A 25,778-nucleotide genomic window follows, 5' to 3' on the forward strand; every position below is an offset into this window, starting at 1 on the left:
GCAAAGCGTCAGTGTTGCTCCACACCAGGTTACTTTAAGTTAGCGTTTGGCTTCATGGTTTCTGAGGTGGAATGCACAAACTTGCGTCTTTGATGAGTTTGTGCGAAGGTGGTTTTCTTCATAGTAGGATGTTAGTCCATCCAAGTCCTCAGAAAGCGTTTTCTCCACAGTATCAAAATCAGTGCTTTGGGCAGTGACATGTAAGTCATCAGCCTATATATAAAATGGCATGTTACACCGTCTATAGGTTGGTTATTCATGTAAATGTTGTACAGCAGAGGTGCAAGCATGCTTTCCTGAGGAAGACCATTCTTCTGAATACGCCACCTGCTGCGTTTCCCACCTAGTTCAACATAGAACCGGCGATTCTGAAGCATACTTTCTAACAGCTCTGTTAAGTGAGTATCTTTTGTCATCTCTAGGATCTTGCACAGTAGACGTCTATGGTTCACTGTATTGTATGCTGCTGACAGGTCTACAAAAACAGCACCTGTTATCATCCCTTGCTCAAAACCATCTTCGAAATGTTGTGTGAGGTTGAGCAGTTGGCTTGTTGTTGATTTTCCAGGGTGGAAACCTGCTTGTTCTGGAATGATTTTCTCATCTACAGTTGGTGCTATCCTATTGAGTATCAGGCCTTGATTTTTCCATTTAGGAGCAACTGGTGTGCAACTTGGTTAGAAGAAATATTTGGATGTTGGGCAGCTTTCTTGGGATCGCCTCCAAGTTTGCGTATGAGAGACCATGCCTTTTTGCTGTTTTTTGTAAGATCTGTTGTCTCTATCAATGTGTCCCAGGTGTTTTGACCCTCTTGAGAGATACTTAACATCACCCTCTCACCAGTGGATATTGTTTCCTCTGAGAAGGGATCAGATTCAAACATTGAGACATACTCCCAGTAGAGTTTAGCATTCTCCTTGGTGAGACCAGAGATGTAGTGTGCTCTACAACCTCGGGGGATCTTCCTTCTGGCCGTTTTCTGGACAGCTTTTGCAAACAGGTTGTAGTGCTCAGGTGATGGTTTAATGCGTTTAACCTTACGGTCAAGTGCTCGTGTGAACCCATTCCAATTGGCCTTCTTGAAGTTGAAGTGCCTTTTGAATGGTACGATGGTTGGTAACACTGCTGCATTTACTTGGATACCAATAGGACAGTGTTGTGTCTGTGGTATTGGGTCTGTGACAAGCTTCTTGCAGAGGTCAGCGACGTCGTTGCTGACAATGGCAAGATCTGGGTTATAACAACATTTCCAGTGGGCACTGTGGAAGGAGGCTGGCAATTTAGGATCGTGGATGAGAGTAAGCTGGTTAGCGTCCATCCATTCTTCGACTGCTTCTCTGTCGTTGTTAGACTCCTTGCACCCCATTGGGTACTGTGGCTATTAAAGTCTCCAACGATGATCTGTGGTTTACTATACAGGTTGAGTACAGGGTTAGAGAAGCTAAAATCTGTGCCAGGTGGCTTGTGCACTGAGGTCACTACTACTTTGCTCAGCTCTACAATTAGAATTTCAATGTTGTCCTCCTCTGTTTTAGAAGTGGCTTCTACAACTGTACCAGCTCTAACAAATACAGCACTGCCATATTGTCGATGAGGTCTTTCAATAACCAGGAACATTCCTGGTATTTTTGGGCGGTTGTTCTCACTTCCTCTTTGTGTCTCCTGCAGGCAGAGGACATCACACTACAACTCATTGCATAATGTAGCGAGGATGTTTTGTTTAGCTACAGAGAACCCTTCAACGTTAGTTGATATAACAGTCAATGCCAGTCTTGAAAAAGACCCATGTTTCTGACATCGACAACTTCCGTCTTCAGGCATGATGTTGGTACTTGATCAAATCAGTGGTACGAAAATGTTGTATGTGTGCGGTGTGGTAGAATTGGTTGAAACAGAGAAATTGCTAATGATAGCAATTTATTTAATTATTATTTAATGATAGCACTTAATTTTTTTTGATTTGGTTATTATGGCAAGGTCAGTGTGTGCGTGCATTTATATACTGTGAATTTTTTTTGAATATTGAACTCAACTGATTTGACAACATAATCCAGGATACTATTTGCTCTATTTATTGTCATCTCAGATTGTTTAGATACAATCAGTTACAAATGAACTAGAACTCAGTCTCTTTCTCCTGGCAAGATCTATCCTTTTTTCTAATTATTCATTCTTGGGATGTGACCATTGCTGACAAAGACAGAATTTATTGCCCATCCCTAAATGCCTTCTTGAACTGCTGTGTTGTGCAGGTATACTCACAGTGCTCTTACAGAAGGAGTTACAAGACTTTAACCCAGAGATAGTGAAGGAGCAGCATTATCGTTCTGAATCAGAATGATGCATGACTTGGAGGGAAACTTGCAGGTGGTGATGTTCTCATGCATCTGCTGCCTTTGTTCTTCTAGGTGGTGGAGGTCAAAGGTTTGGAATGTGCTGTCAAAAGAGCCTTTGTGAGTTGCTGAAATGCATCTGGTCAATGGTACAAACTGCTGCCACTGTGTTCCGTCAGTGGAGGAAGTGAATGTTAAGTTGGTCGATGGGGCTGCTCTGTCCTGGATGATATGAGTTTCTTGGGTGTTGTTGGGGTTGCACTCCTCCAGGTGAGTGGAGAATATTCCAACATAATCTGTCATGCGCCCTTGTAGATGGTGGAAAGGCTTTGGGGATCAGGAGATTAGTTACTTGCTGCAGAAATCCCAGCCTCTGACTGGTAGCTACAGTATTTATATGACTGCTTCAGTTAAGTTTTTGGTCAATGGTGATCCCCAGAATGTTGATGATGGGGAATTCACTGAAGGTAACTGTTGATTGTTAAATGGAGTTGGTAAGCTTCTCTCTTGCTGGAGATTATCATTGCCCATCACTTGGCCCACCCAGGAGTGCACATATCTCCTACTTTTACTTCTAATACATAGAGCTCAAAACTCATTTTATTTTTCATACAAAAGTGGTGTACATAGGGGAAGGGGATTTTAGGGTAAATCAGATGCACTACAAATATATCTATTCTACAAGATATACTAAATTGTGATAGAATTAGTGGAAGATGCATCCACCTCCAAACTGGTGTGTTACAGTTCACTCACTTGGGAGTCTAAGTTTCTCTGACAACATGCACTTGTAGTCTAAAGCTATGAGTTATGGTAGAGGCTCTTAACATTCTTTCCATCACATGGCTGACCAGAAATCTCTCCCACTCTTATTGCCTGCCATTGGAGTGTGTTGGAAAAATTTGCAGGTTGATACTAAATCCATTTGGCTGTTATGAACACACCTTCCTTGGCCATCAAGCCCTGGGGTGGGACTCAAACCTAGAGTTCCTGGTCCAGAGGCAGGGATGATGCCCACTGCGCCACAAAACCTCCTCTCCAAAATGGTGCATGCATGGAAATTACAGCATCTGTATCAGATCCTCCATCAATGATGGCCCTGGTGTGTCTATGTATGTGCTTTTAGAGCAAGACCCCAAAGATCTAGGTCCTCAAAGCTAAAAATTGGGTTGCCCTGGTTATTGGGCACAGTGGTGACAATTCATGACCTGCCCACACCTATGTAGATAGAGGTGGGCACTGCCCAATTTTCATGCATCCACCTCATCTAAATGTTACTAGCGTTGACCTGAGCAGCTCCATCGCTATTGCCTACTCCTCTAAACTGCCTGCAGCTTCTGCACACAGCAGGCAGGCTGGCAGTGTTGTTTATCATTGTGTGCTGCAATCAGTCTGGTCATCATAAAAGCAGGCTGTTCCTTAAAAGGCTCTCAGGCATGAAACTTTTGGAAGGTATTTGTCTACTTTCTGCAGATAGCATTTAATTTTTTTTGATTTGATGGTTATTATGGCATGGTCAGTGTGTGCGTGCACAAAAACATTGCTGCAATGTAAATTATTGCAAATTGAACACCAGGCAGATGGCGGGTTCCACAGAACAGATGCAGTGCTGGAGGCTTTAGTGTTACAGTTGGGCAGAAGGTGAAATATCATGGTTCCACAGGGGCCAGGAGGCCCTCAAGGACATCCTCAGAAAGGAACGTGAGGTCAACTCCCAGAGTCTGGACCCAAGGGCCTGGCAGCAGTGCCACAAGAAGTCTAATATGACCTCACACAGGTGATCAAGGTCAATGAATACATCTTCACATAACATCTCCTACCCACCCCAACACCAGCTGATCACGCTGCTTAATGCACCAGAGTCCGATCGCTCAACTACCAGTACTCCCTGACACTCAAGACTCAAGCCTAACATTCAGATGCTCCACCCCACCATCACACATTTATTAATGCTGCCAGCCTTACACCTACCTCTCCATGGCACCACAAATTCCATTGTGCTCTTAACTTGATGTTTTTCCCTATTAATAATAATTATCTGGCGCTGCTGAGCCTTTTGGTGTCATGCTGACACATATCCATCTCTTCCATTTCTAGGTCCATCTGAAGACATGAGGTGGAAAAAATAAAAAGGTCCTAGGGATCATGATGCATGATTAACCTGCACCTGTTGCTTTCAGGCATGAAACCTTTGGAAGGTATTTGTCTACTTTCTGCAGATAGCATTTAATTTTTTTGATTTGATGGTTATTATGGCATGGTCAGTGTGTGCGTGCATTGGTATACTGTGCATTTTCGTTCCAAACAGCTTATACGCTGCACAGAAACAGGCTATACAGCCCAACCAGTCCATTTTAGCATTTATGTTCCACTACTGCCTTGTCCTGTATTTCCCAACTAAATCTATCAGTAAAACCCGCTATTCCCTTCTCCCTCATATGCTTATATGGTCTCCTCTTAAATGCATCTACATTATTTGTGTCAAATACTCCCTACGGTAGTGAGTTCCACGTTCTTGCCACTCTCTGGATAAAAAATGTTTCTTTTGAATTCTCGATCAGGAGTATGAAGGAATACCCTCCACTTGCCTGAATGACTGCAGCTCCAATAACATTCAAGAAGCTCCACACCATCCAAGACAAAGCAGCTCAGTTGATTGGCACCCTGTCCATTGCCTTAAACATTCACTCCCTCCAACACCAGCACAGTGGCAGCAATCTGGACCACCTGCACTGCAGCAACCCACTAAGGTTCCTTCAACAGCTCCATACAAATCTGCGACCTCAACCATCTAGAAGGGCAAGGGCAACAGGTGCATGGAAACACGCTTCCAAGTCACACCCCACCCTGACTTGGAAGTATATCACTGTTCTTTCGTTGTCACTGGGTCAAAATCCTGGAACTCCCTCTCTAATAGCGCTGTGCGCATACCTACACCACATGGACTGCAGCAGTTCAAGGCGGCGGCTTACCAGCACCTTCCCAATGTCGATTAGGGATTGATAATAAATGCTGGCCTTGCCAGTAACACTCATATCTCAAGGACAAATAAAAGAGGTATTTCTTGGTGACTCTCTTATATTGATGACCTCTAGTTATGTTCTTCCCTACAACTGGAAACATTTTCCCTTTATCGACTCCATCAAAACTTTTCAAATGATCATATAAAAATTTTACATACCCTCCATTAAACTTTATTGAAACCTTAATGCCAACAATGTGAACACAACTCATTTTCTGTTTGAATGCCAGCTGTGCCTCAGTTGATAACACTCTCACCTCTGAGTGACAATGCTCTAGGTTCAAGTACCACTCCATGGTTTGAGCACAAAAATCAAGGCTTATGCTTCAGTGTAGTACTGAAGGATGGCTGCACTGTTAGGAGTGCCACCTTAGCTTCAGACATTAAAGCAAAGCCTCTTCTATCTGTTGGGGTGGCGGGGGTGGGGGGAACACAAAAGATCCCATGGCACTACTATGAAGTAGTACAAAGGGGAGTTATCTCCTGGTGTCCTGGCCAATATTTATCCCTCAATCAATATCACAAAATCAGGTTAACTGGTCATTATCACATTGCTGTTTGTTGGAGTCTGCTGTGCACAAATTGGCTGCCGCGCCTTGTATGTTAAAACAGCGATGACACTTCAAAAAGTATTTCATTGGCTGGAAAGCGCCTTGAAATGTCTGGCAGTTGTGAACGGTACCAAATAAATGCAAGTCTTTCTTTCCTGTTATTATAATAGTTGCCGAATGGTAGTAGAACCTGCTGCATATAGCACTGATAACTGTCGAGATGCCCTGTGACAGATTAACAACAGATGCTGACTGAGACAGTATTCTGTCCATTGACAGCTGCAAGAAAAAGTACTAAAACGTTAAGGCCAGGAAGTACAAGGCCCATGGGGAACTGGTGACAGGTAGGGTTATGATTAAAGGTATTCTTGGAGGTTTCATCTTACACGCACGCACAAAAAATTTTAATTAATCTTGCATCATTACAGAGAAGTTTTTCTTTGAAAGGAATGCAATCCCAGATCCTTGATCACACACTATCACTGCATTGCTGATGAATATGGCGTTGTTGACGCCCAATCTACCGCCTTTTGATGTGCATTAGGAATCATCATCCGTATTCTTGTGTTGGCAAAAGTGGCAGTGATGTTTCAAGAGCACGATGGCAGGTTTTGCAATCAGAGATGACAAAAGAGAAAAAACCTTACTTCTCCCTAATAACCGATCATGGACCACTCGCAAGCTTGTTCGACAATCCACGTAGCAAACCACCCACTTGAACAGGGCTTTGGATACTCAAACCACAACCCAGCGGACTATCTTTCACAACAGTCAGTACTACTAGTCACGAGGCAAAGGTCGACAAACAGCTTCTTAACTATGTAAGACTAAATCTGGTGCCAAAGTCGCTAAAAATAGCTGACATCAGATTGGCAATGAAACATGAGGTGTTGCAACTATCTATGACGCTCTTAAAACTAAAAAAGATGTGATCAAAAGCACTTCTACAAACAAATAATTAAGAGTTTAAAGAGTGGAATCGTCCCAGATTTGTACTAGGTGTGATAACGGGTGAGAATATGGACGTTTTACCCACCAGCTGCAATGGCAGCTTTTCACACAATATCGTCCCAATCCCGCCTCACTAATTATGCATTCCCAGGAAATACGACGTTCCAAGGGTGGGTGGGCTCTCATTTGTCTGTCACGCCATCACCTCGCCACTTCATCGCGCCGGGTACCTCATTTAAAGTGCAGCTGCACGCACACCTCTCAGTGCTTCCAGCCCACGACTGCTGCAAAGAAGACATGGCCTCAAAAGGCAAGAGGACTGCAGCCCCCAGCTTTAGTGATGCGTCCCACGAATGCCTTTTGGATGCCGTGGATATCCACCATGATGTCCTCCACCCCTGCTCTGGCCGCAGGAAGAGCAGAACCATTACCACTCTGGCTTGGTAGGCGGTGGCAGTGGTGATCAGTGCCAATGCTGCACAGAAGAGGTTGGCCAACCAATCCAGACAAAGGATGAACGATCTCATGACCACAACCACTGTTAATTGCTGCACAAGCTAAATCCCAGAGGGGAGCTTGGCTTACAGGCCATACCCTTTCTCTTTGTATTCTGAAAACGAGAAGAAGTCATTTTGATCTCAGCAGCAAGACGTCTAGTAACACTTTTGGGATTAAAAAATTACAAGTAAATGTTTTATTGACAAGTATAAACGAAAACTTAAGCACACAAGATTACAGTTACACTTAGTCTTACAACACATTCCCCTAAAAAGACTTTCTACTTGGTCAGTCTCACAAGTAAACACCTTCCAGGCAACACTCCCTTATAGATGTTAAACCATAAAAAAATCCAGTAATATTACCCAAGGCAAACTGCTGTAGCTTCAACAAAGACATACCACATGACCTGTAATTGTCTTCCACTCTGCTGGGAAAACCAAAACTTCAGATTAAAACTGTTTTTGCAACCCGAAACTTTTCTGGCTTGACTAGATGGATGATTCAAACTGCATCCTCTCTCAGCCACAGCTCTGGCTATAGTTCTCACAGCTGCTACATCTCACAGATCTAGCTCAATCCCTAAAAGCTCAATAGCCCAACCCAAAAATACCTCTTATCCCCTTTCATCTCAGGTTTCACAGTTCTCATACCTCTTTGAACCTCAAATCCTTCCAAATCCTTCTTTCATGTTTCCATCTTGTCTTTGCTTCAGGGTCAATAAAATATATCTCCACTTCTATTTACCAATGGAACCCCTGCAAAATGCAAACATGTTTCTTGTTCCCTCTGACTCCCCTTTGATATTCAAACAAACTCTCCACTTATCTGAAAATGCAAATGTTAGATCTAACCTATTCACTAGTACCCCAAGCCTAACACCTCTATTCTTTTCATGTTTAAACCCCCCAGATAACATGTCTCCTATTAAATTCTGCTCAGCTTAATTAAATCATACATACACACACACACAGCCTTTTCACAGAATAACACAATACTCCCCAAAAATATTTAAAAAAAATCAATTTCTTACACATCTCATCACTCTAAACTCTCACACTCAAGCCCATCACACATTCACTGGCATCCTGCTCGCTGACAGCTCAAGGGACATCACCTCTCACTCTCTCACACATTCCCTCATCTCCATTTGGCCTCATCTCTTCTGGGGGCTGCCTTCTCAGCCCTCACCATCTTGAGGCCACTTGCACAAATCAACTTGTGCCCCCACAGAAACCCTGGGATACCCTCCTCCCCAGTACAGCCCTCACCTTGCAGCTTCTTCCCTTCCGAGACCAGTTCTCCACTTTCTCCAAGCAAGCCCTAGCCCTGCTGCCGTCGAAAAGCCACCCACACCTTATGGCTGGTCTGGTAGGTAGAGACCTGCCTGTGGGCCCCCCTAAAATTGATGTGCTGTTTGCAAAGCCTGGTGCCGATGACTGCGACTGCTGCCCAAAGCAAGGTAGGCAAACGAACTTCGAAGTACCGAGTGAAGTGCAGCTCGCCAAGTGCACGTCACTTATGTACGGTTGTGAAACATATCGGCATGCAATCATGCCAACGTGTTTGGATGATCCAGCGTTGGGGGGGTGGGGGGGGGTTGATTCTGGTGAACTGGGGTTATGATGATATGCAGATGTATTACACTGAAGTTGCCAATGTCTGACGTCAGGAAATGCAGCCCACCATTGATGGGCAGAGAGAACAATTGTAAACTGGTTTCATGATGTTGTGAAACTGATTTTTGGCCTTCTCGCCACATTTTCCGTTCATGCCACCGAACACGCCTGCGCCAACGGCACTGAAAATTCTGCCCTATGTATTTTGCCAAATCTGTAAATGTTGCACTATTTATCTGCTGAGGTTGTAGAAAATTACTTAGATAGGTTTTCATAGGTTAAACAAAGAATGAGGTAAGTTTATTGAAACTTTTCCTGAGCTTAAAAAAAAGTGCGACACCATTCATATGGTTCCACACATTCGTCTGGGCCCATGCACATGAGTTCATTTGGCAGAGTAAGAGGATAGACTTAAGGATTTTACAGTCCATGAATGAAAAAAATGGAGTCCATGATTGGTCTTGATACAGTGGCGTTGCAGCCATTTAGCTGTCCTCCTGGATGCAGTCACATGGGAGTCGATTTCCACATTTTAAAAGCTTGTAGTCGTTGTCATCACTTTACAAACCGGATGTAATATGTCGAGTGAGAGAGATAGAGATAGAGATCATCCCACAATCTCTTTGGATTTACAATCTTCATATGGCCCAAGCATGTATCTCTTGCTTTCTCCAACTTTCCTCTACACACTCTATTCTTGTGCCTTTCTCTTTTCAGATAGCGAAGAACTGCCACTAGGCACGTAATAGCATGGGATTGTGAAGTCCAAGAGAAGCAGAATATTAATCATGATAAAATGCCATCACTCAATCACATGCTCATAACCACCAGCTCTGATACTGCCACTGTGCATTCTTTAGAAGGTAGCATAAAGGCAGAATTTTAAAATTCAGGTTAAGGTTAGGAATGTCGGCGTCACTGGCAAGATCAGCATTTGTTGCCCATCCCTAATTTCCGTTGAAGTTGGTGGTGAGTCACTTTCTTGAACCACAGCAGTCCATGTGGGGTATGTACACCCATAGTGCTGTTACATAGAGAGTTCCAAGATTTTGACCCAGTGACGATGAAGGAACCAACAACATAGTCGGGATGGTATGATACTTGGAGGGGAACCTGCATGTGATATTATTCCCAGGCACCTGCACATGGTGAGTGAGCAGGCATAAGTAGCCTGCAACCAGTGCAGTTGCCTCCCCACAGGCAAGGCACCAATGTGTTCTGTTGCCAAGTCTTAATTGCATCAATTTAAGATAAGCTCATACAGCTGGAGGGCAGTAATCATATGTACTGAAGAAAACATCCAAAGAGACACTTACTGACACAAGAGTTGAGCGCAGTTGTGAATAAATCTATTCCAAGTAAGGGCTGGTTTTGGATTCCTCTTTCGCCAACTGGCTATCAGGACTATAACACAGAATACTTAGATGAGGACTTTGATGGAGCAACATACAGCAAAAAGGCTGATAGGCATCCATACAGAGACGCTTGGTGCACCGCCAGGCCTGCCAGGTGCACCAGGTCTGCTGTCACTGTCAAGGAGCGTGGAGGAGTATGACTCCAACCTGGCACAGGGCTTTGTGCAGACCTTGGAGCCCATCCTTTCCAGCGTGGAAGTGGCGGAGTTACCCAAGCATCATGGAGTGCCTAACAGTCGATGTCTCGGCTTCAACTGCAACACAAGAAGTCACCCAACTTCTGAGTGCTGCAGTGGAGCTCAGATGTCGGTCATGCTTTGGTGTCTTTATCAAAACAAATTATGTCTGTTAAATCTAAGACAGACTGTTAGGTGAAGGATGTCTCCATGTTTGTATGAGGCAGAAAAATTATAAACAGTTGTCATAGAGGACAGTGTGAATCAGCAACTGACTGGCAGGGAGAGCTGCTGCAGCGAGGAGGCGGGGGGGGAAGGAATTTCAAACCCCAAGGATAGACACTGACAACAGCCGCAGAGAAGTTCATCTTACTGCAAGTGTGCCTTTCTCTTGTTACTAAGCAATAAAACTGTCTCTGAGACTGCATAACTGCACAAAGGAAATACTGACTGGCAACTGAAATGCTCACGCACATTCCAGGAACAGCTGTGCAGCATCTGCGGGTGGCCATTTGACTCGGACATAAGTACAGTATTTTGAAGATTTTATAGCATGATACCAGATTGCTTCATGTGTCCATAATTTGAGGTGCAAAATACACCAAGTAAATAGGGTTCAATACATTACAAGTCGTCATAGAGGTCTACAGCACAGAAAAAGGCTCTTCGGCCCATCGGGTTTGTGCTGGTCAAACAAGTACTTAACTATTCGAATCTCATTTTCCAGCACTAGGCCCATAGCCTTGTATGCCATGGCATCGCAAGTGCACATCCAAATACTTCTTAAATGTTATGAGGGTTTCTGCCTCTACCACCCTTTCAGGCAGTGAGTTCCAGATTCCCACCACCCTCTGGGTGAAAAACCCTCCTACATTCAAGTCTAAATTGTTTATATATACTACATACAGCAAGGGACCCAACATCGATATCTGTGGAACCCCATTGGACCACAGGCATCCAGTCACAAAAACGCCCCTCGACCATCACCCTCTGCTTCCTGCCACTCAGCCAATTCTGGATCCAATTTGCCTTGGATCCCATGGGCTCTTACCTTCATTATCAGTCTCCCATGCAGGATCTTATCAAAAGCCTTGCTGAAGTCCAAGTAGACTACATCAAATGCATTGCCCTCATCTACACACCTGGTCAGCTCTTCAAAAAATTTAATCAAATTGGTCAGACATGACCTCCCCTTAACAAAGCCATGTTGACTGTCCTTGATTAATCCCTGCCTCTCCAAATGTAGATTAATTCTGTCCCTCAGAATTGCTTCCAGTAGTTTCCCCACCACTGAGGTTTGACTGACTGGCCTGTGGTTCCCTGCTTTATCCCTTCCTCCCTTTTTGAATAGCAGTACCACATTGGCTGTCCTTCACTCCTCTGGCACCTCTCCTGTGGCCAGAGAGGTATTGAAAATTATTGCCAGCTCCCCTGCTATCTCCTCCCTTGCCTCACTCAACAGTCTGGGATACATTTCATCTGGGCCTTCATTCGGAGATTTATCTACTTTTAAGCCTGCCCGACTACTTAGAACCTTCTCCCTTTCAATGCTAATTTATTTAATTATATCACAGTCCTTCTGCCTGATTTACATACCAACGTCATTCCTCTCACTTGTGAACACTGACACATAGTATTCATTTAGAACACTACCTACATCTTCTGGCTCCACACACAAATTACCACTATGGTTCTTAATGGGCCCTACTCTTTCCCTAGTTATACTCTTACTCTTAATGTACTTGTAAAATAACTTTGGATTTTCCTTTATTTTACCTGCCAATGTTTTTTCATGCCCCCTTTTTGCTCTCCTAATTTCCTTTTTAAATTCCCCCTTACACATTCTATACACCTCTACGGCTTCTGCTGTTTTGAGCCCTTGGTATCTGCCATAAGCCTTCCTTTTCCTCTTTGTCCAATTCTGTACATCCCTCAACATCCAGGGTTCCCTGGATCTGTTGGTCCCACCCTTATCTTTACTGGAATATGTTGGCCCTGTACTGTCTCTATTTCCTTCTTGAATGAGTCCCACTGCTCTGACGCAGATTTACCTAAAAGTAGCTGCTCCCAGTCCACTCTGGCCTAATTATATCTGATCTTATTAAAATTGGCCTTCCCCCAATTTAGAACTCTGTTTTCTGGCCCATCCTTGTCCTTTTCCATAACAACCTTGAATCTAACGGAGTTATGATCACTATCTGCAAAATGCTCCCCCACTTATACCTCTACCACTTTCCTGGCTTCATTCCCTAAAATTAAGTCCAGCGCCGCCCTCTCTCTTGTAGGACCTTCTATGTACTAGCTTAAAAAGCTCTCCTGGACACATTTTAAGAATTCCGCTTCCTCTAAACCTATCACACTATGACTAACCCAGTCAATGTTCGGGAAGTTGAAATCCCCCACTATTACTACCCTATGATTTTCACACTTCTCTGAAATTTGCATACATTTCTGCTCTTCTATTCCTCTCTGACTGTTCAGGGGCCTATAGTGTACTCCCAGCAATGTGACTGCTCCTTTTTTGTTTTTAAGTTGTACCCATATGGCTTCATTTGAGGAGCCTTCTAAGATGTCATTCCTCCTTACTACTGTAATTGATTCCTTGATCAATATTGCAATACCCCCTCATCTTTTTACCTCCTTCCCTGACTCGCCTGAAGACCCTATATCCTGGAAAATCGAGCTGCCAATCCTGCCCCTTTCTCAACCATGTCTCTGTGACAGCAATGACATCAGACTTCCATATTTTAATTTGTGCCCTCAACTCATCTGCCTTATTCATCAGATTCCTTGTATTAAAATAAACACCATCCAACTCTGCCAAACTCCCTTGTGCCTCAACAGGTCTATAATTTCTATGCCTTCCAGACTCACTTGGCTGTGCGTCTTCCCCTGCTGAATGTCCTCTCAGGATCCTACCCTCCTGCCAAGTTAGTTTACACTCTCCCCAACAGCACTAGCAAACCTCTGCACAAGGATATTGGTCCCATTCCTGTTCAGGTTCAACCTGTCGGTCTTGTACAGGTCCCACCGCCCGCAGAAACGGTCCCAATGTCTCAGAAATCTAAAGCCTTCCCTCCTGCACCATCTCTCTAGCCACGCATTCATCTGGACTAACCTTTTATTTCTATACTCACTAGCATGTGGCACCGGAAGTAATCCAGAGATTATTACCTTTGAGGTCCTGTTTTTTAATCTGCTTCCTAGTTCCCTAAACTCTGGCTGCAGAACCTCATCCCTCTTTCTACCTACCTATGTCGTTGGTACCAATATGTACCACGATCTCTGTCTGTTTGCCCTCCCCCTTTAGAATGCCCTGCAGCCGTTCAGTGACATCCTTGACCCTGGCACCGGGGAGGCAACATACCATCCTGGAGTCACGTCTACGGCTGCAGAAACACCTGTCTGTTCCCCTTACTATCGCGTCTCCTACCACTACTACTCCCCACCGCCCCCCCCCCCCCCCCCGCCAAAAACCCCGTGCAGCGGAGCCATTCATTGTGCCATGAGCGTGGCTGCACTCCCCAGAGGAATCATTACTCTCACCGTTTTCCAACACAAAAAAACGGTTCTTGAGTGAGATGCACCCTGGGGATTTCCTGACTACCTGCCTGACACCTTTCTTCTGACTGACGGTCACCCATTCCCTTTCTGTCTGCACTTCCGGAAGCTGTGGGGTGACCACATCTAAAAACATGCTATCCACGAAACTCTCAGCCTTGCGGATGCACCTCAGTTCCTCCAGCTGCCACTCAAGCTCCGAAACTCAGAGCTCAAGTAGTTGTGGCTGGTGGCACTTGCTGCACATGTGGTCGGTCAGAGCACTAGGACTTCCCACATGCTGCAGGTGGTACGTAACACAGAACTGAGCTGCCTTGTCATGCCTCTAGTTGAAAGAAATCCTTACTTTAAGTTAAATACAGTAAATAAATGTTAAATTATTTAGGTACTTTAAATAAAAGCTAGAACTCTTACCTTTTCTTAGCTTAATCTATTTTAAACTGGAGAGAAACACTTACCCACCACTCACCAATCAGCTCTCACCTTTGTGCTGACGTTACTTTTTGAAGCTTCCTCGCACTTGCACTGGTTCTGATCTCTCTGCTGGTCTCTTGCACTTTCTTGCGATGTCACTCTTGTTATTTTCAACAAGAACTGACTGCAGGACACTCTTCCAGGACTGCTTCACTGCGATGCTGACTACAAGGCTCCCAGACTGCTTCACCTCAATGCTGACTGCAGGACACTCTTCCCAGCAATCTGCAGTTTTTGATTTGCAAGTATCTGTTGTTTGTAAGTTATTTGGTATTGCCATAAAGTATATGTACTTGAAGGTGTCTGTCATGAGAGGGTACCCTCACTTAAATGCAAATGAAACCCTATCATATGAACAGATTACATCTATTGCAATATTTGGAGTATTACAATTAAGTTTGGTTTGGATGATTAAAAGCCATAAAAAAGTACAGGCTCAAAGACAAATAATATTCCATTCTTATTTTAAATTAAACTAATAAACCTTTAACCAGTTCCATATCTACAAGTCCTAAATAAATATAAGCAACTTACATCTTCCTTTTTGGCATTCCAGGATTTCACTGTTTTGATTTTAGGTAAAACATTACCTATTGGTGTTCTGTAAACATGTCCCAAAGAAAGTCTTCTATATATCAGCAATGATTAAAACACAATCGTTACTTCACTAAATTGGAAGGGATATGCTTCAGAATTATTTTTATCGTACTTCACAATCAAAATATAAGAATACATCACATCCCATTTGTACTGTTAAATGAAAATAAAATATTCATTATACTACTTTGCATTTATGCATCTTATTTAAATTAATTTTAATAATTGTACCATGTAATTTCAATGGCTTTAAGACAGAATTTTAAGATATATGTCACGACTCACTGAGGATAGTGTGCTGTAGTATCAAACCCCACTGCTCCCCGAGCCATGACAAATGTGGGAAGTTTGATTAGACCACTAGACTGCCTCAATTCTACCTAACTGTTTAATTTAGGTTAAAAGAATATGAACACCAGGTTTGTAGACTTAACAAATAAATAACTGTTTATTAAAACTATTGTCTGTAACTTGTGGCAAAGAAAGAAATATGAACTGCTAACTTTTAACGCCATAACTTAAACTCTACCCCTAACACCAAACCACACATACACACATAAGGCACACAAAACATGGATTCTAAGGGTGAGATTAAACAGTTCAATAGCACCAATCTGGAATAGATGGGTTGACTTTGTTTGCTTTCTTCCAAATTCCTTGCAGGTTGTTGTGGCTGACATGAGGTGGTCTCCCAACACTTGCAGTCTCTGGTTCTCTGGTTGACACTTGCTTTTAATGTCTGTATTGGTGATTTTTCATCCTGACAGGGGTTTCTCAAAGAAAGCAGGATACAGCGATGTGAGGAATAGCCACCTAGCTACTATGGTAGGATCACTGGAGTCTTACAAAACACAGGGGAGAGAGGTTTCAGGTCTTTCCTCTTTTCAGGCTAGGAGCTGGTCTATTGCAATATCCTCACACAGAACTTGCCCACTTGGTCTGGAGGCAATAAAAATATCATAGCTAGGCAGTTCCCTCTTAAACCAAGTCTTCTTTCCGGCATCACTCCATCTGACCTGGCACACACTGTTCCAGGAGATAGCAACATTGTAAATTTTCTTCTTCCTGCTCCAGTGAATATTTCTTTTAAACTGCAGCCATAGTAGTTTTTAAAGCCACAGTCCAATCTTAAAGTCATAGTCCAAAAAATAAAAATATGTTCTTTACATATATGAAACAGCATTTGTTTCTATAAGCAAATTGATTGAGAGTGACGGATTTTTAAGGGTATTGAGGGATATGCTCATAAGCGAGTAAATGGGACAGAGGTACAGATTGGCAATGATTTAACTGCAAAGATGGAATAGGCTTGAGGAAGCGAATGGCCAACTCCTGTTCTAGGGTTCCCAACCCTCCTGTTTTTGGCGGGAATTTCCCAGAAGAGGTATCTTGAGCACCGCTGATGATTCGTGAGAAAAGATCTTTATATGTACAGTTTGTGTATGTGCAGTATCCGAGCTGACACAGCTTGCAGCCAATCTACATTGTCTGGGCTCTAGTGTTCACCCTGCTTTTCTGGCAGTTGTGAGGATGGTGGCTTCAGGCCCAATGAAAATCACCTGGAACCTCCATGGGCAGGATTTTTTGCCACCGCCATGGGGAACACATCCCTGAGCTATTTAACCCTCACTGGTGAAAGATCCACCTCACCACCTCAGAGAGCCAGTGGCAATCTGCAGCAGCAGCTGTGGCCAGAACTGGGACAATAAGCAGTCCCCAGATTCTAAGTCAAGGAGTAAATGCAGGGGGGGGTGGTTTCATGGCAGGGAGGGGAGGTGAGGCCCAAGAGGGGTGGGAGTCTTGATGGATAGCCACGGAGGGAAGGGGGTGGGGTGGGGAGGGGTGGTGGCGGCAGAGCTGATGTGGGAAGGTGATCCTTGAGGGAGACTCTATGCCCTTCCTCCCCAAGGCCAAGCAGTGTGACCTGCCAGGTGTACACATGCCCTGAATGCCTCACTAGCCTCAAAATTGACCACTTAAGGGTTTCAATTGGGGCAAAGGTGGACAGGTTGCCTTAGGCCTTGCCCAGTCCCATAAAATTGCAGATAGGTTGGGGAAGGCTGGAGGTTGGTGGGAAGGATCTCCTCCCCGCCTGCAAATCTGTTGGCAAGAGACCGTAAAATTCTGCCTAATGAGTACTAATTTCAGTAAAATAGAAACACAAACTGGAGAAGCAAAACACTTGGAAAGGTAGGGAAAGAAAGAACAACACAAACTGAGAGGGAGAGAGAATCAAAGTGGGGATTGAGAGAGAAAGAAACACAAATTATAGGAACAGAAACAAAACTGAGCATGAGGGCAAAACAAATTGGGAGAGGGATGAACGCAAACCGGAATGAGGGAGAATGATGTGTTCATTGTGTGTGTTGTTATATAGTCTCAGAACAAAGAACATTATTTAACTACGCTCTGCATTTAAAAAAAATACTTCTAATTTCTCACTTTGCTTTGATAATTATCCCTTAAATTTATACCATCTACTCACTGGTTAGTGAAAATAGTTTTTCCTGATTTACCTTATAAAATCCTCTAATAATTTTAAGAAAATCTGTCAGAATTCCTCTGAACATTCTCTATGTTAATGACAGAAGTCCCAGTTTTCCTTTGCTCTGTACGTAACTACATCTCTGATTCCTGATATCACTTTGCTAAATGTCTTCTGCATCCTTCTCTAAGACCTTGAAATCTTTTCTAAGGTAGGGCACACAAAACTGAACACAAATGTGATTAAAACAATCTAAAAACATATTTAATATAAAAGTTTAAACTTTTACCTAAAAAATTCAGCTATTCCAGGTTCATTGAATGAACTCTTCAAGAGTACTTTCTTTTTCCTTCTTGCATCAATTGCCATTATGGTAGGATACATCAGGTCTCCAATACCTAAAGCATTTTCTAACTTTGGCTGAGCCCCAGCTTCTGTCCACAGCCAGCTACAATGAGAACAAAACAGTTTTGTTACATTGCATCATACAACAACACAATAACCTTTCCCCACCCTCCCCCCCGCCCCTAATTATGGTATTATCATCCCACATAGTAAATATCCATGCGAACGTAGCTCCAAATTTAATTGAAAATTGTAAATGTTTTAGAAGCTAAAAGACTGATCTCAAATCAGAACAAACTGCTGATCCTGGTGGCATTAATTCAGGTTGGTCAAAGAATTGGAAGTAGTACGTGAGTCCCCTGCTTTTAGATTTAATTTTGGAGTGCAGGATTGTTCCTACAACCTGGAAGGAGGCTCATTTTGTACTGATATTCAAAAAGACTAACGGGTCAGAATCGGGAAATTATAGGCTCACCAGTTTGATGTCAGTTAAGGAAAAGATGCTGGAACAAATCATGGTGACACTCAGTAAGCGATCTTTACTGTGATAGGGTTATTAGAGACTTACAATGTTATTTCTGAAAACAAGGCCATATCTTATCAACCTGGTTAAATTATGAGTTTGAAGGATAAATATTGTTCATTTGGATTTTTCAAAGAGCTATGAACAAGGTGCCATATAATAGATTACTACACAAAATTGCATCTTGTAGGGTTGGAGATCAGATCTGGGACTTGATAGGAAATTAGTTGTATTCTCATAGACAGAGGGTTGTAATTAACAGTAGTTATTCGTGGTGGACTACTGGTGTTCAGTGGGGGTTCAAGACCCTTACACTTCTCAATCTAAATAAGAGGGCACTCAGTAGAGTGCAAATTTCTGCTATGCTGAATTAACTCAACATTATTACACTTGTGCAGTTCTTTCTTAAGACGTTTCCGTGCCTGGCCGATGCTCTGTAACTACAAAGCTGAAAAAAGTGAAAACTTGAAGAGCTTCCATCTTAGTGAGGAGGCTTCAGGCCAATCCAGATCCAACAACCTGCTCTGAAAACTTTGTTCACATTTTCTGACAGCTGTGAAAAAATCCACCACAGTAGCTGAGACAATCCACAACATTCTAAAACAATCAACATTTTAAATAAAACAACCTACAATATTCTTTAAAAAAAAGTCTAGTTGCCCTATTCCCCAATGTTAACAGATCCTCTCCTTTAAAAAAAATTCCAGGATCTGAATCTTCACCAAAAACTAATCAGTTCTTCCTTGTGCCATATCTATTTGTATACTGCATTTCATTGAAATCCAGTCATTCGTTTTTGAGATATATTGTTTACAGACAAACAGACTAACAAACAGGAGTGAAAACATTACCTTTAGTGGTAATTAATAATTTTGGGTGATTGGGCACTGGGTGATTGTGGATTCACTGCAAACTTTCAAGGATGAGGTCCAAGAGGGGACCAGTATCTTTGTAGAAAAAGATAACGGGATATTGCGTGATATACTTTGCAGTCACTTACCTCTTGAAACTAATCTTGATCACCTTTGAGAGGTGGAAGTGAATTTTCCCCATAGTTCTTTTCCCCTAAATTGACCAAGGTGTCTTTTAATCTGTTTTGTTTTGGATTCCTTAGTTGATTAAATGGCTGCTGGTGGGTGGGGAGCATTGAGGGTCAAGATGCTTAGTTGTAAGGGGGATGGACGGATGGCTCACCACCATCTTCTCAAGGGCAATTAGGGATGGGCAATAAATGCTGGTCTAGACAGCAATCATTGCATCCCTTGACTGAATATAAAAAAAACATAATGCTTATTGGTTTAAGGGGATGTGAGGATTTCAAAAAAAAGGAGAGGGAAAAGAGAACATGGACAGAGGAAGCAATTACATTTACCTAAAAGAGGAAAAAGAGGCTCAATTTCCTACAAGATTTTAAAATACTGAAATGTTCAGAATGACGAAGAGATTGAAGCATTGGGTTTCCAGGAACATCAGAGTATGTTGAAGTCTGAATAGAGACTTGGGGGAGATGTAGTGTAATGGAATATGCTAGACTAAGTTCCATGGCCATAGAAGGGAGTGACATACACTCATGTGATATGAGACTCAGACAAACAGTCTGAAGGGAAAGAGAAAAGCAGGCATGGCTGGAAGCTCTCCATAATCTGTAAATATGTTAAAATAACTGCTAGAATGTTTATTGCTAGCAATCTTTGGAAATCATTGGAACTACTCCAACCTAAAAATATTGATGGGACAGACTTGATGGGCCAATGAATTTTTTTTATTTATTCTTTCATGGGATGTGGGCCTCACTGGCAAGGCCAGCACTTGCTGCCCAACCCTAATTGCCCTGGAACTAAGTGGCTTGCTAGGCCATTTCAGAGAGCAGTTAAGAGTCAAACACATTACCTTGGGTCTAAAGATGCATGTAGGTCAGACGTGGCATGGATGGCAGATTTCCCTCCCTAAAGGATATTAGTGAAACAGATGGACCTTAACAACAATCAACAATGGTTTCATGGTAACTATTGCTGAGACTAGCTTTATATTCCAGATTTTATTAATTGAATTCAAATTCCACCAGCTTCCATGTCCCAGGCCTCTGAATTACTGGTCCAGTGAAATTCTCACTACACCACCAGAGAAAAATGTAATTTATTTGAAGTCATAGACTTATTTACCAAAAATGGACAGGATCATCTTGGTAATGTGTCCTTTAAACTTGCATGAAAATTTGTATAAATATTGTTCTCACTGTAGTGAAAGGAATTGAGTACAAAAGTAGGGAGGTTATGCTTTAGTTGTACAGGGCAATGGTGAGACCACATTTGGAGTACTGTGCACAGTATTGGTCTTCTTATTTAAGGGAGGATGTAAATGCGTCAGAAGCAGTTCAGAGAAGGTTTACTAGGCTAATACTAGGGATAGGCGGGTTATTTTATGAGGAAAGGTTAGACAGGTTAGGCTTGTATCCACTGGAGTTTAGAAGAATAAGAGGCGACGATCAAAACATTTAAGATCCTGAGGGCTCTTGACAGAGTGCATGTGGAGAGGATACTCTTGTGGGAGAATCTAGAACTATGGATCACGGTTTAAAAGTAAGGGGTTGCGGATTTAAGATAGATGAGGAGAATTTTTTTTCTCCCAGAGGGTCATGAATTTTTGGAACTATCTTCCTCAAAAAGGCAGTGAAAGTAGGGTCTTTGAATATTTTTAAGGCAGAGCTAGATAGATTCTTGATTAACAAGAGGGTGAAAGGTTATTGGGGTAAGCGGAAGGTTGCAATCAGATCAGCCATGATCTTTTTTATTTTAATTCTTTTTTAAAATTCATTCATGGAATGTGGGCTTTGCTGGCTGGGCCAGCATTTTATTGCCCATCCCTAGTTACCCTTGAGAAGGTGGTGGTGAGCTGCCTTCTTCAACTGCTGCAGGTCATGTGGTGTGGGTACACCCACAGTGCTGTTAAGAAGGAAGTTCCAGGATTTTGACCCAGCGACAGTGAAGGAATGGTGGTATATTTCCAAGTCAGGACAGAGTGATTTGGGGGGGAACTTCCAGGTGGTGGTGTTCCCATGTATCTGCTGCCCTTGTACTTCTAGATGGTAGTGGTCGTGGGTTTGGAAGATGCTGTCAAAGGAGCCTTGGTGAATTCCTGCAGTGCATCTTGTAGTTGGTACGCACTGCTGCTACTGTGCGTTGATGGTGGAGGGAGTGAATGTTTGTGGATGTGGTGCCAATCAAGCAGGTTGCTTTGTCCTGGATATGTCAAGCTTCTTGAGTGTTGTGGGAGCTGCACCCATCCAGGCAAGTGGGGAGTATTCCATCATACTCCTGACTTGTGCCTTGTAGATGATGGACAGGCTTTGGGGAGTCAGGATGTAGATTACTCGTCTCACTATTCCTAGCCTCTGACCTGCTCTTGTAGCCACAGTATTTATATGGCTAGTCCAGTTCAGTTTCTGGTCAATGGATTCAGTGATGGTAATTGGGCGATGGTTGGATTCTCTCTTGTTGGAGATGGTCATTGCCTGACACTTGTGTGGTGAATGTTACTTGCTCCTTGTCAGCCCAAGCCTGGATATTGTCCAGGTCTTGCTGCATTTGGACATAGACTGCTTCAGTATCTGAGGAGTCGTGAAAGGTGCTGAACTTTGTGCAATCATCACCGAACATCCCCAATTCTGACTTTATGATGGAAGGAAGGTCATTGATGAAGCAGCAGAAGATGGTTGGGGTGAGGACAGTACCCTGAGGAACTCCAGCTGTGATTTCCTGGAGCTGAAATGACTGACCTCCAACAACCACAACCATCTTCCTTTGTGCTAGGTATGACTCCAACCAGCAGAGAGTTTTCCCCCTGATCTCATTGACTCCAGTTTTGCTAGGGCTCCTTGATGCCACACGCTGTCAAATGCTGCCTTGATGTCAAGGGCAGTCATTCTCACCTCACCTCAGGAGTGCAGCTGTTTTGATTATGTTTGAATCAAGGCTGTAACAAGGTCAGGAGCTGAGTGGTCCTTGTGGAACCCCAAATTGGGCGTCAGTGCGCAGGTTATTGCTAAGCAAGTGCCGCTTGATAGCACTGTTGATGACCCCTTCCATTACTTATGATTGAGAATAGGCTGATGAGGCGGTAATTGGCCAGGTTGGATTTGTCCTGCTTTTTATGTACAGGACATATCTAGGCAATTTTCCATATAGCTGTGTAGATGCCAGTGTTGTAGCTGTACTGGAACAGCTGGGGGTGAGGCAAGTTCTGGGACACAAGTCTTCAGTACAATTGCTGGAATATTGTCAGGGCCCATAGCCTTTCCACTATCCAGTGCCTTCAGCCGTTTCTTGATATCACATGGAGTGAATCGAATTGGCTGAAGACTGGCATCTGTGATGCTGAGGCCTCCATCATTTTCTGGCTGAAAATTGTACCTTATCTTTTGCGCTGGGCTCCTCCATCATTGAGGATGAGGATATTTGTGAAGCCTCCTCCTCCAGTGAGTTAATTGTCCACCACCATTCATGACTGGATGTGGCAGGACTGCAGAGCTTAGATCTGATCCGTTAGTTGTGGGATCACTTAACCCTGTCTATCACTTGATGCTTATGCTGTTGGGCACGCAAGTAATCCTGTGTTATAGCTTTACCAGGTTGGCACCTCATTTTTAGATATGTCTGGTGCTGCTCCTGGCATGCCCTCTTGCACTCGTCATTGAACCGGGGTTGATTCTCTGACTTGATGGTAATGGTACAGTGGGGGATATGCTGGGCCATGAAGTTACAGATTGTGTTCGAGTACAATTCTACTGCTGGTGATGGCCTCATGGATGGCCAATCTTGAATTGCTAGATCTGTTCGAAATCTATCCCATTTAGCATGATGGTAGTGCCACACAGCACAATGGAGGGTATCCTCAATATGAAGCTGGGACTTCGTCTCCACAACGACTGTGCAATGGTCACTCGTACCGATATAGTCCTGGACAGATGCATCTGTGGCAGGTAGGTTGGTGAGGATGAGGTCAAGTATGTTTTTCCCTCTTGTTGGTTCCCTCATCACCCGCCACAGACCCAGTCTAGCAGCTATGTCTTTTAGGGCTTGGCCAGCTCGGTCAGTAGTGGTGCTACCAAGCCACTCTTGATGGTGGGCATTGAAGTCCCCCATCCAGAGTACATTCTGCACCCTTGCCACACTTAATGCTTCCTCCAAGTGGTGTTCAACATGGAGGAACACTGATTCATCAGCAGAGGGAGGGTGGTATGTGGTGATCAGCAGGAGGTTTCCTTGCCTATTTTTGACCTAATGCCAGGAGACTTCAAGGGGTCCGGAGTCGATGTTGAGGACTCCCAGGGCAACGCCCTCCTGACTGTATACCACTGTGCCGCCACCTCTACTGAGTCTGTCCTGCCGGAGAAGAACATATCCAGGGATGCTGATGGTGGTGTTTGGGACATTATCAGTAAGGTATGATTCCGTGAGGATGACTACGTCAGGCTATTGATTGACTAGTTTGTGAGACAGCTCTCCCAATTTTGGCACTAACCCCCAGATGTTTGTAAGGAGGACTTTACAGGGTCGACAGGGTTAAAATTGCCATTGTTGTTTCTGGTGGCATTCCTTTTTTGTGCCTTTGTAGCAATTTGTTACAACTTGCATTTCAAAGGGCAGTTAAGAGTCAACCGCAGTGTTGTGGGTCTGGAGTCACGTGTAGGCCAGACCAGGTAAGGACGACAGATTTTTTTCCCCCAAAGGACATTAGTGAACCAATCAACAATGTTCTCATGGTCACCATCATTATTATTATTTTAATTATTGAATTAAAATTCCACCATCTGCCTTCGTGGGATTCAAACCCAGGTCCCCAGAGCATTACCCTGGGTCTCTGGATCACTAGTGCAATGACAATACCACTACGCCATCGCCTCCCCATTTAGTGTCTATTATTAAATGGCTGAACAGGTTTTAAGGGTCAAGTGGCTCCTAGCTTGTATGTATGTTGGTACGTAGGCTCCTACTACTCCTCAACTAAAAAATTCCTGGTGGAAATTACTCACCCCCACTTTTTCTTTTTGTATTTGTCTGTCATTTTCATCAGTAAGCTCAGATAATCACTTCTGCCATTAGACCCTGGCAACAGGAAAGTTTTATTAAAAAGCAAAAAGATTTAAAAATTATATAGAAAATATACAACCCCACATTTCATATCATCTCACCGGATAATATACCTGTGTCAGGAATGTGAGGCAGCACAGCAATAATACATAGTAGCTGATGATCACAGGTTGTCTTCAAGACTTCTTCATTGACCATTTGCTAAAAGAAATAAGGAAACAATGTTAGTTTATGTTAAAAGGGTTTTGATTTCATCGAGGCTGAAGTCTTATCTGTAATAGTAGAATGGATATATAACATTCTAAAAGAGATAGTCTCATTTGTATTTCACAGTTTTAGTACCCCCTTACCAATTTCAGATGATTCTCAGGAATTCAACATCAATCTCCTCAAAAGGGCAATGGATATATAGAATATTCTCCCAACTGGAATCACAAGGCTAATTTTAGACTCCATTACACTCTGGCAAAGGGCAAAGAGGGAGTAATGAAGAATTAAATTGAGCAATCAATCCCAACCGATCTGCACCCATTTAACGTTTTGTCTGGTTTTACAATCCTCTCACCAAATCCCAAGTTACCTTATTTAAATATATTATAATACTAAGGCCCTGGGCTTCTTGCAGTGACATTCAGGGAAAGTTACACTAAAAATTGTAAGAGCCAGCTCTTGCCAGGATCAACTGAAGAATGTGAACGCATGTGGTGTCGTCATCCATCACACTCATCTCATTGTCCTGAGCATTTTCAATGCTGCCTGATGGGGTTCTCTTTCAGTTGTCCATCTGAGTTGACATGCATCTCCACCCACCCACTGATCACACTCCCATGCAGCACCTGTGTCCGTCCAACATGAGATTCCATTCACTTTCGAATTTGACAACTAAGGTCGTAGTCAGATTTTTGCTCAACTCCTCTGTCTTTTTCCCTCCCCCAGTCACCCATGTCCTTTCCCCCATCACTGTCCCCATGCCCCCACCGCCCCCATCCCCGAGGCATCATCTTCCACCTCCCCACTGTCACCTACCAGCCTGAACCCTCGTCTTTCCAGGATGTCCAGGACGTGCACATTCCCTACCGTCCTGAGAATCCCACCACCATCCACAGTAACCTCCCTGACCTCCTCCTTCCCACCCCCAG

At 43.4% G+C, this 25,778-nt stretch overlaps 1 protein-coding gene across 1 annotated transcript in view; it reads right to left on the minus strand.

The window, feature by feature from the left end:
* Positions 1-17,845: 17,845 nt before the first annotated feature.
* Positions 17,846-25,778, minus strand: part of LOC121277783 (protein disulfide-isomerase A6-like) — a 29,358-nt gene continuing 21,425 nt past the window's right edge. The window contains exons 10-13 of the mRNA XM_041187418.1: positions 24,753-24,840; positions 24,582-24,654; positions 17,972-18,130; positions 17,846-17,888 (exon numbers count right to left, since the gene is read on the minus strand). Of these exons, the coding sequence (XP_041043352.1) occupies positions 17,846-17,888; positions 17,972-18,130; positions 24,582-24,654; positions 24,753-24,840 (363 nt within the window). The remainder of the gene's footprint in view (positions 17,889-17,971; positions 18,131-24,581; positions 24,655-24,752; positions 24,841-25,778) is intronic.

Source organism: Carcharodon carcharias, chromosome 5 (assembly GCF_017639515.1).
Source record: "Carcharodon carcharias isolate sCarCar2 chromosome 5, sCarCar2.pri, whole genome shotgun sequence".
NCBI lineage: Eukaryota > Metazoa > Chordata > Chondrichthyes > Lamniformes > Lamnidae > Carcharodon > Carcharodon carcharias.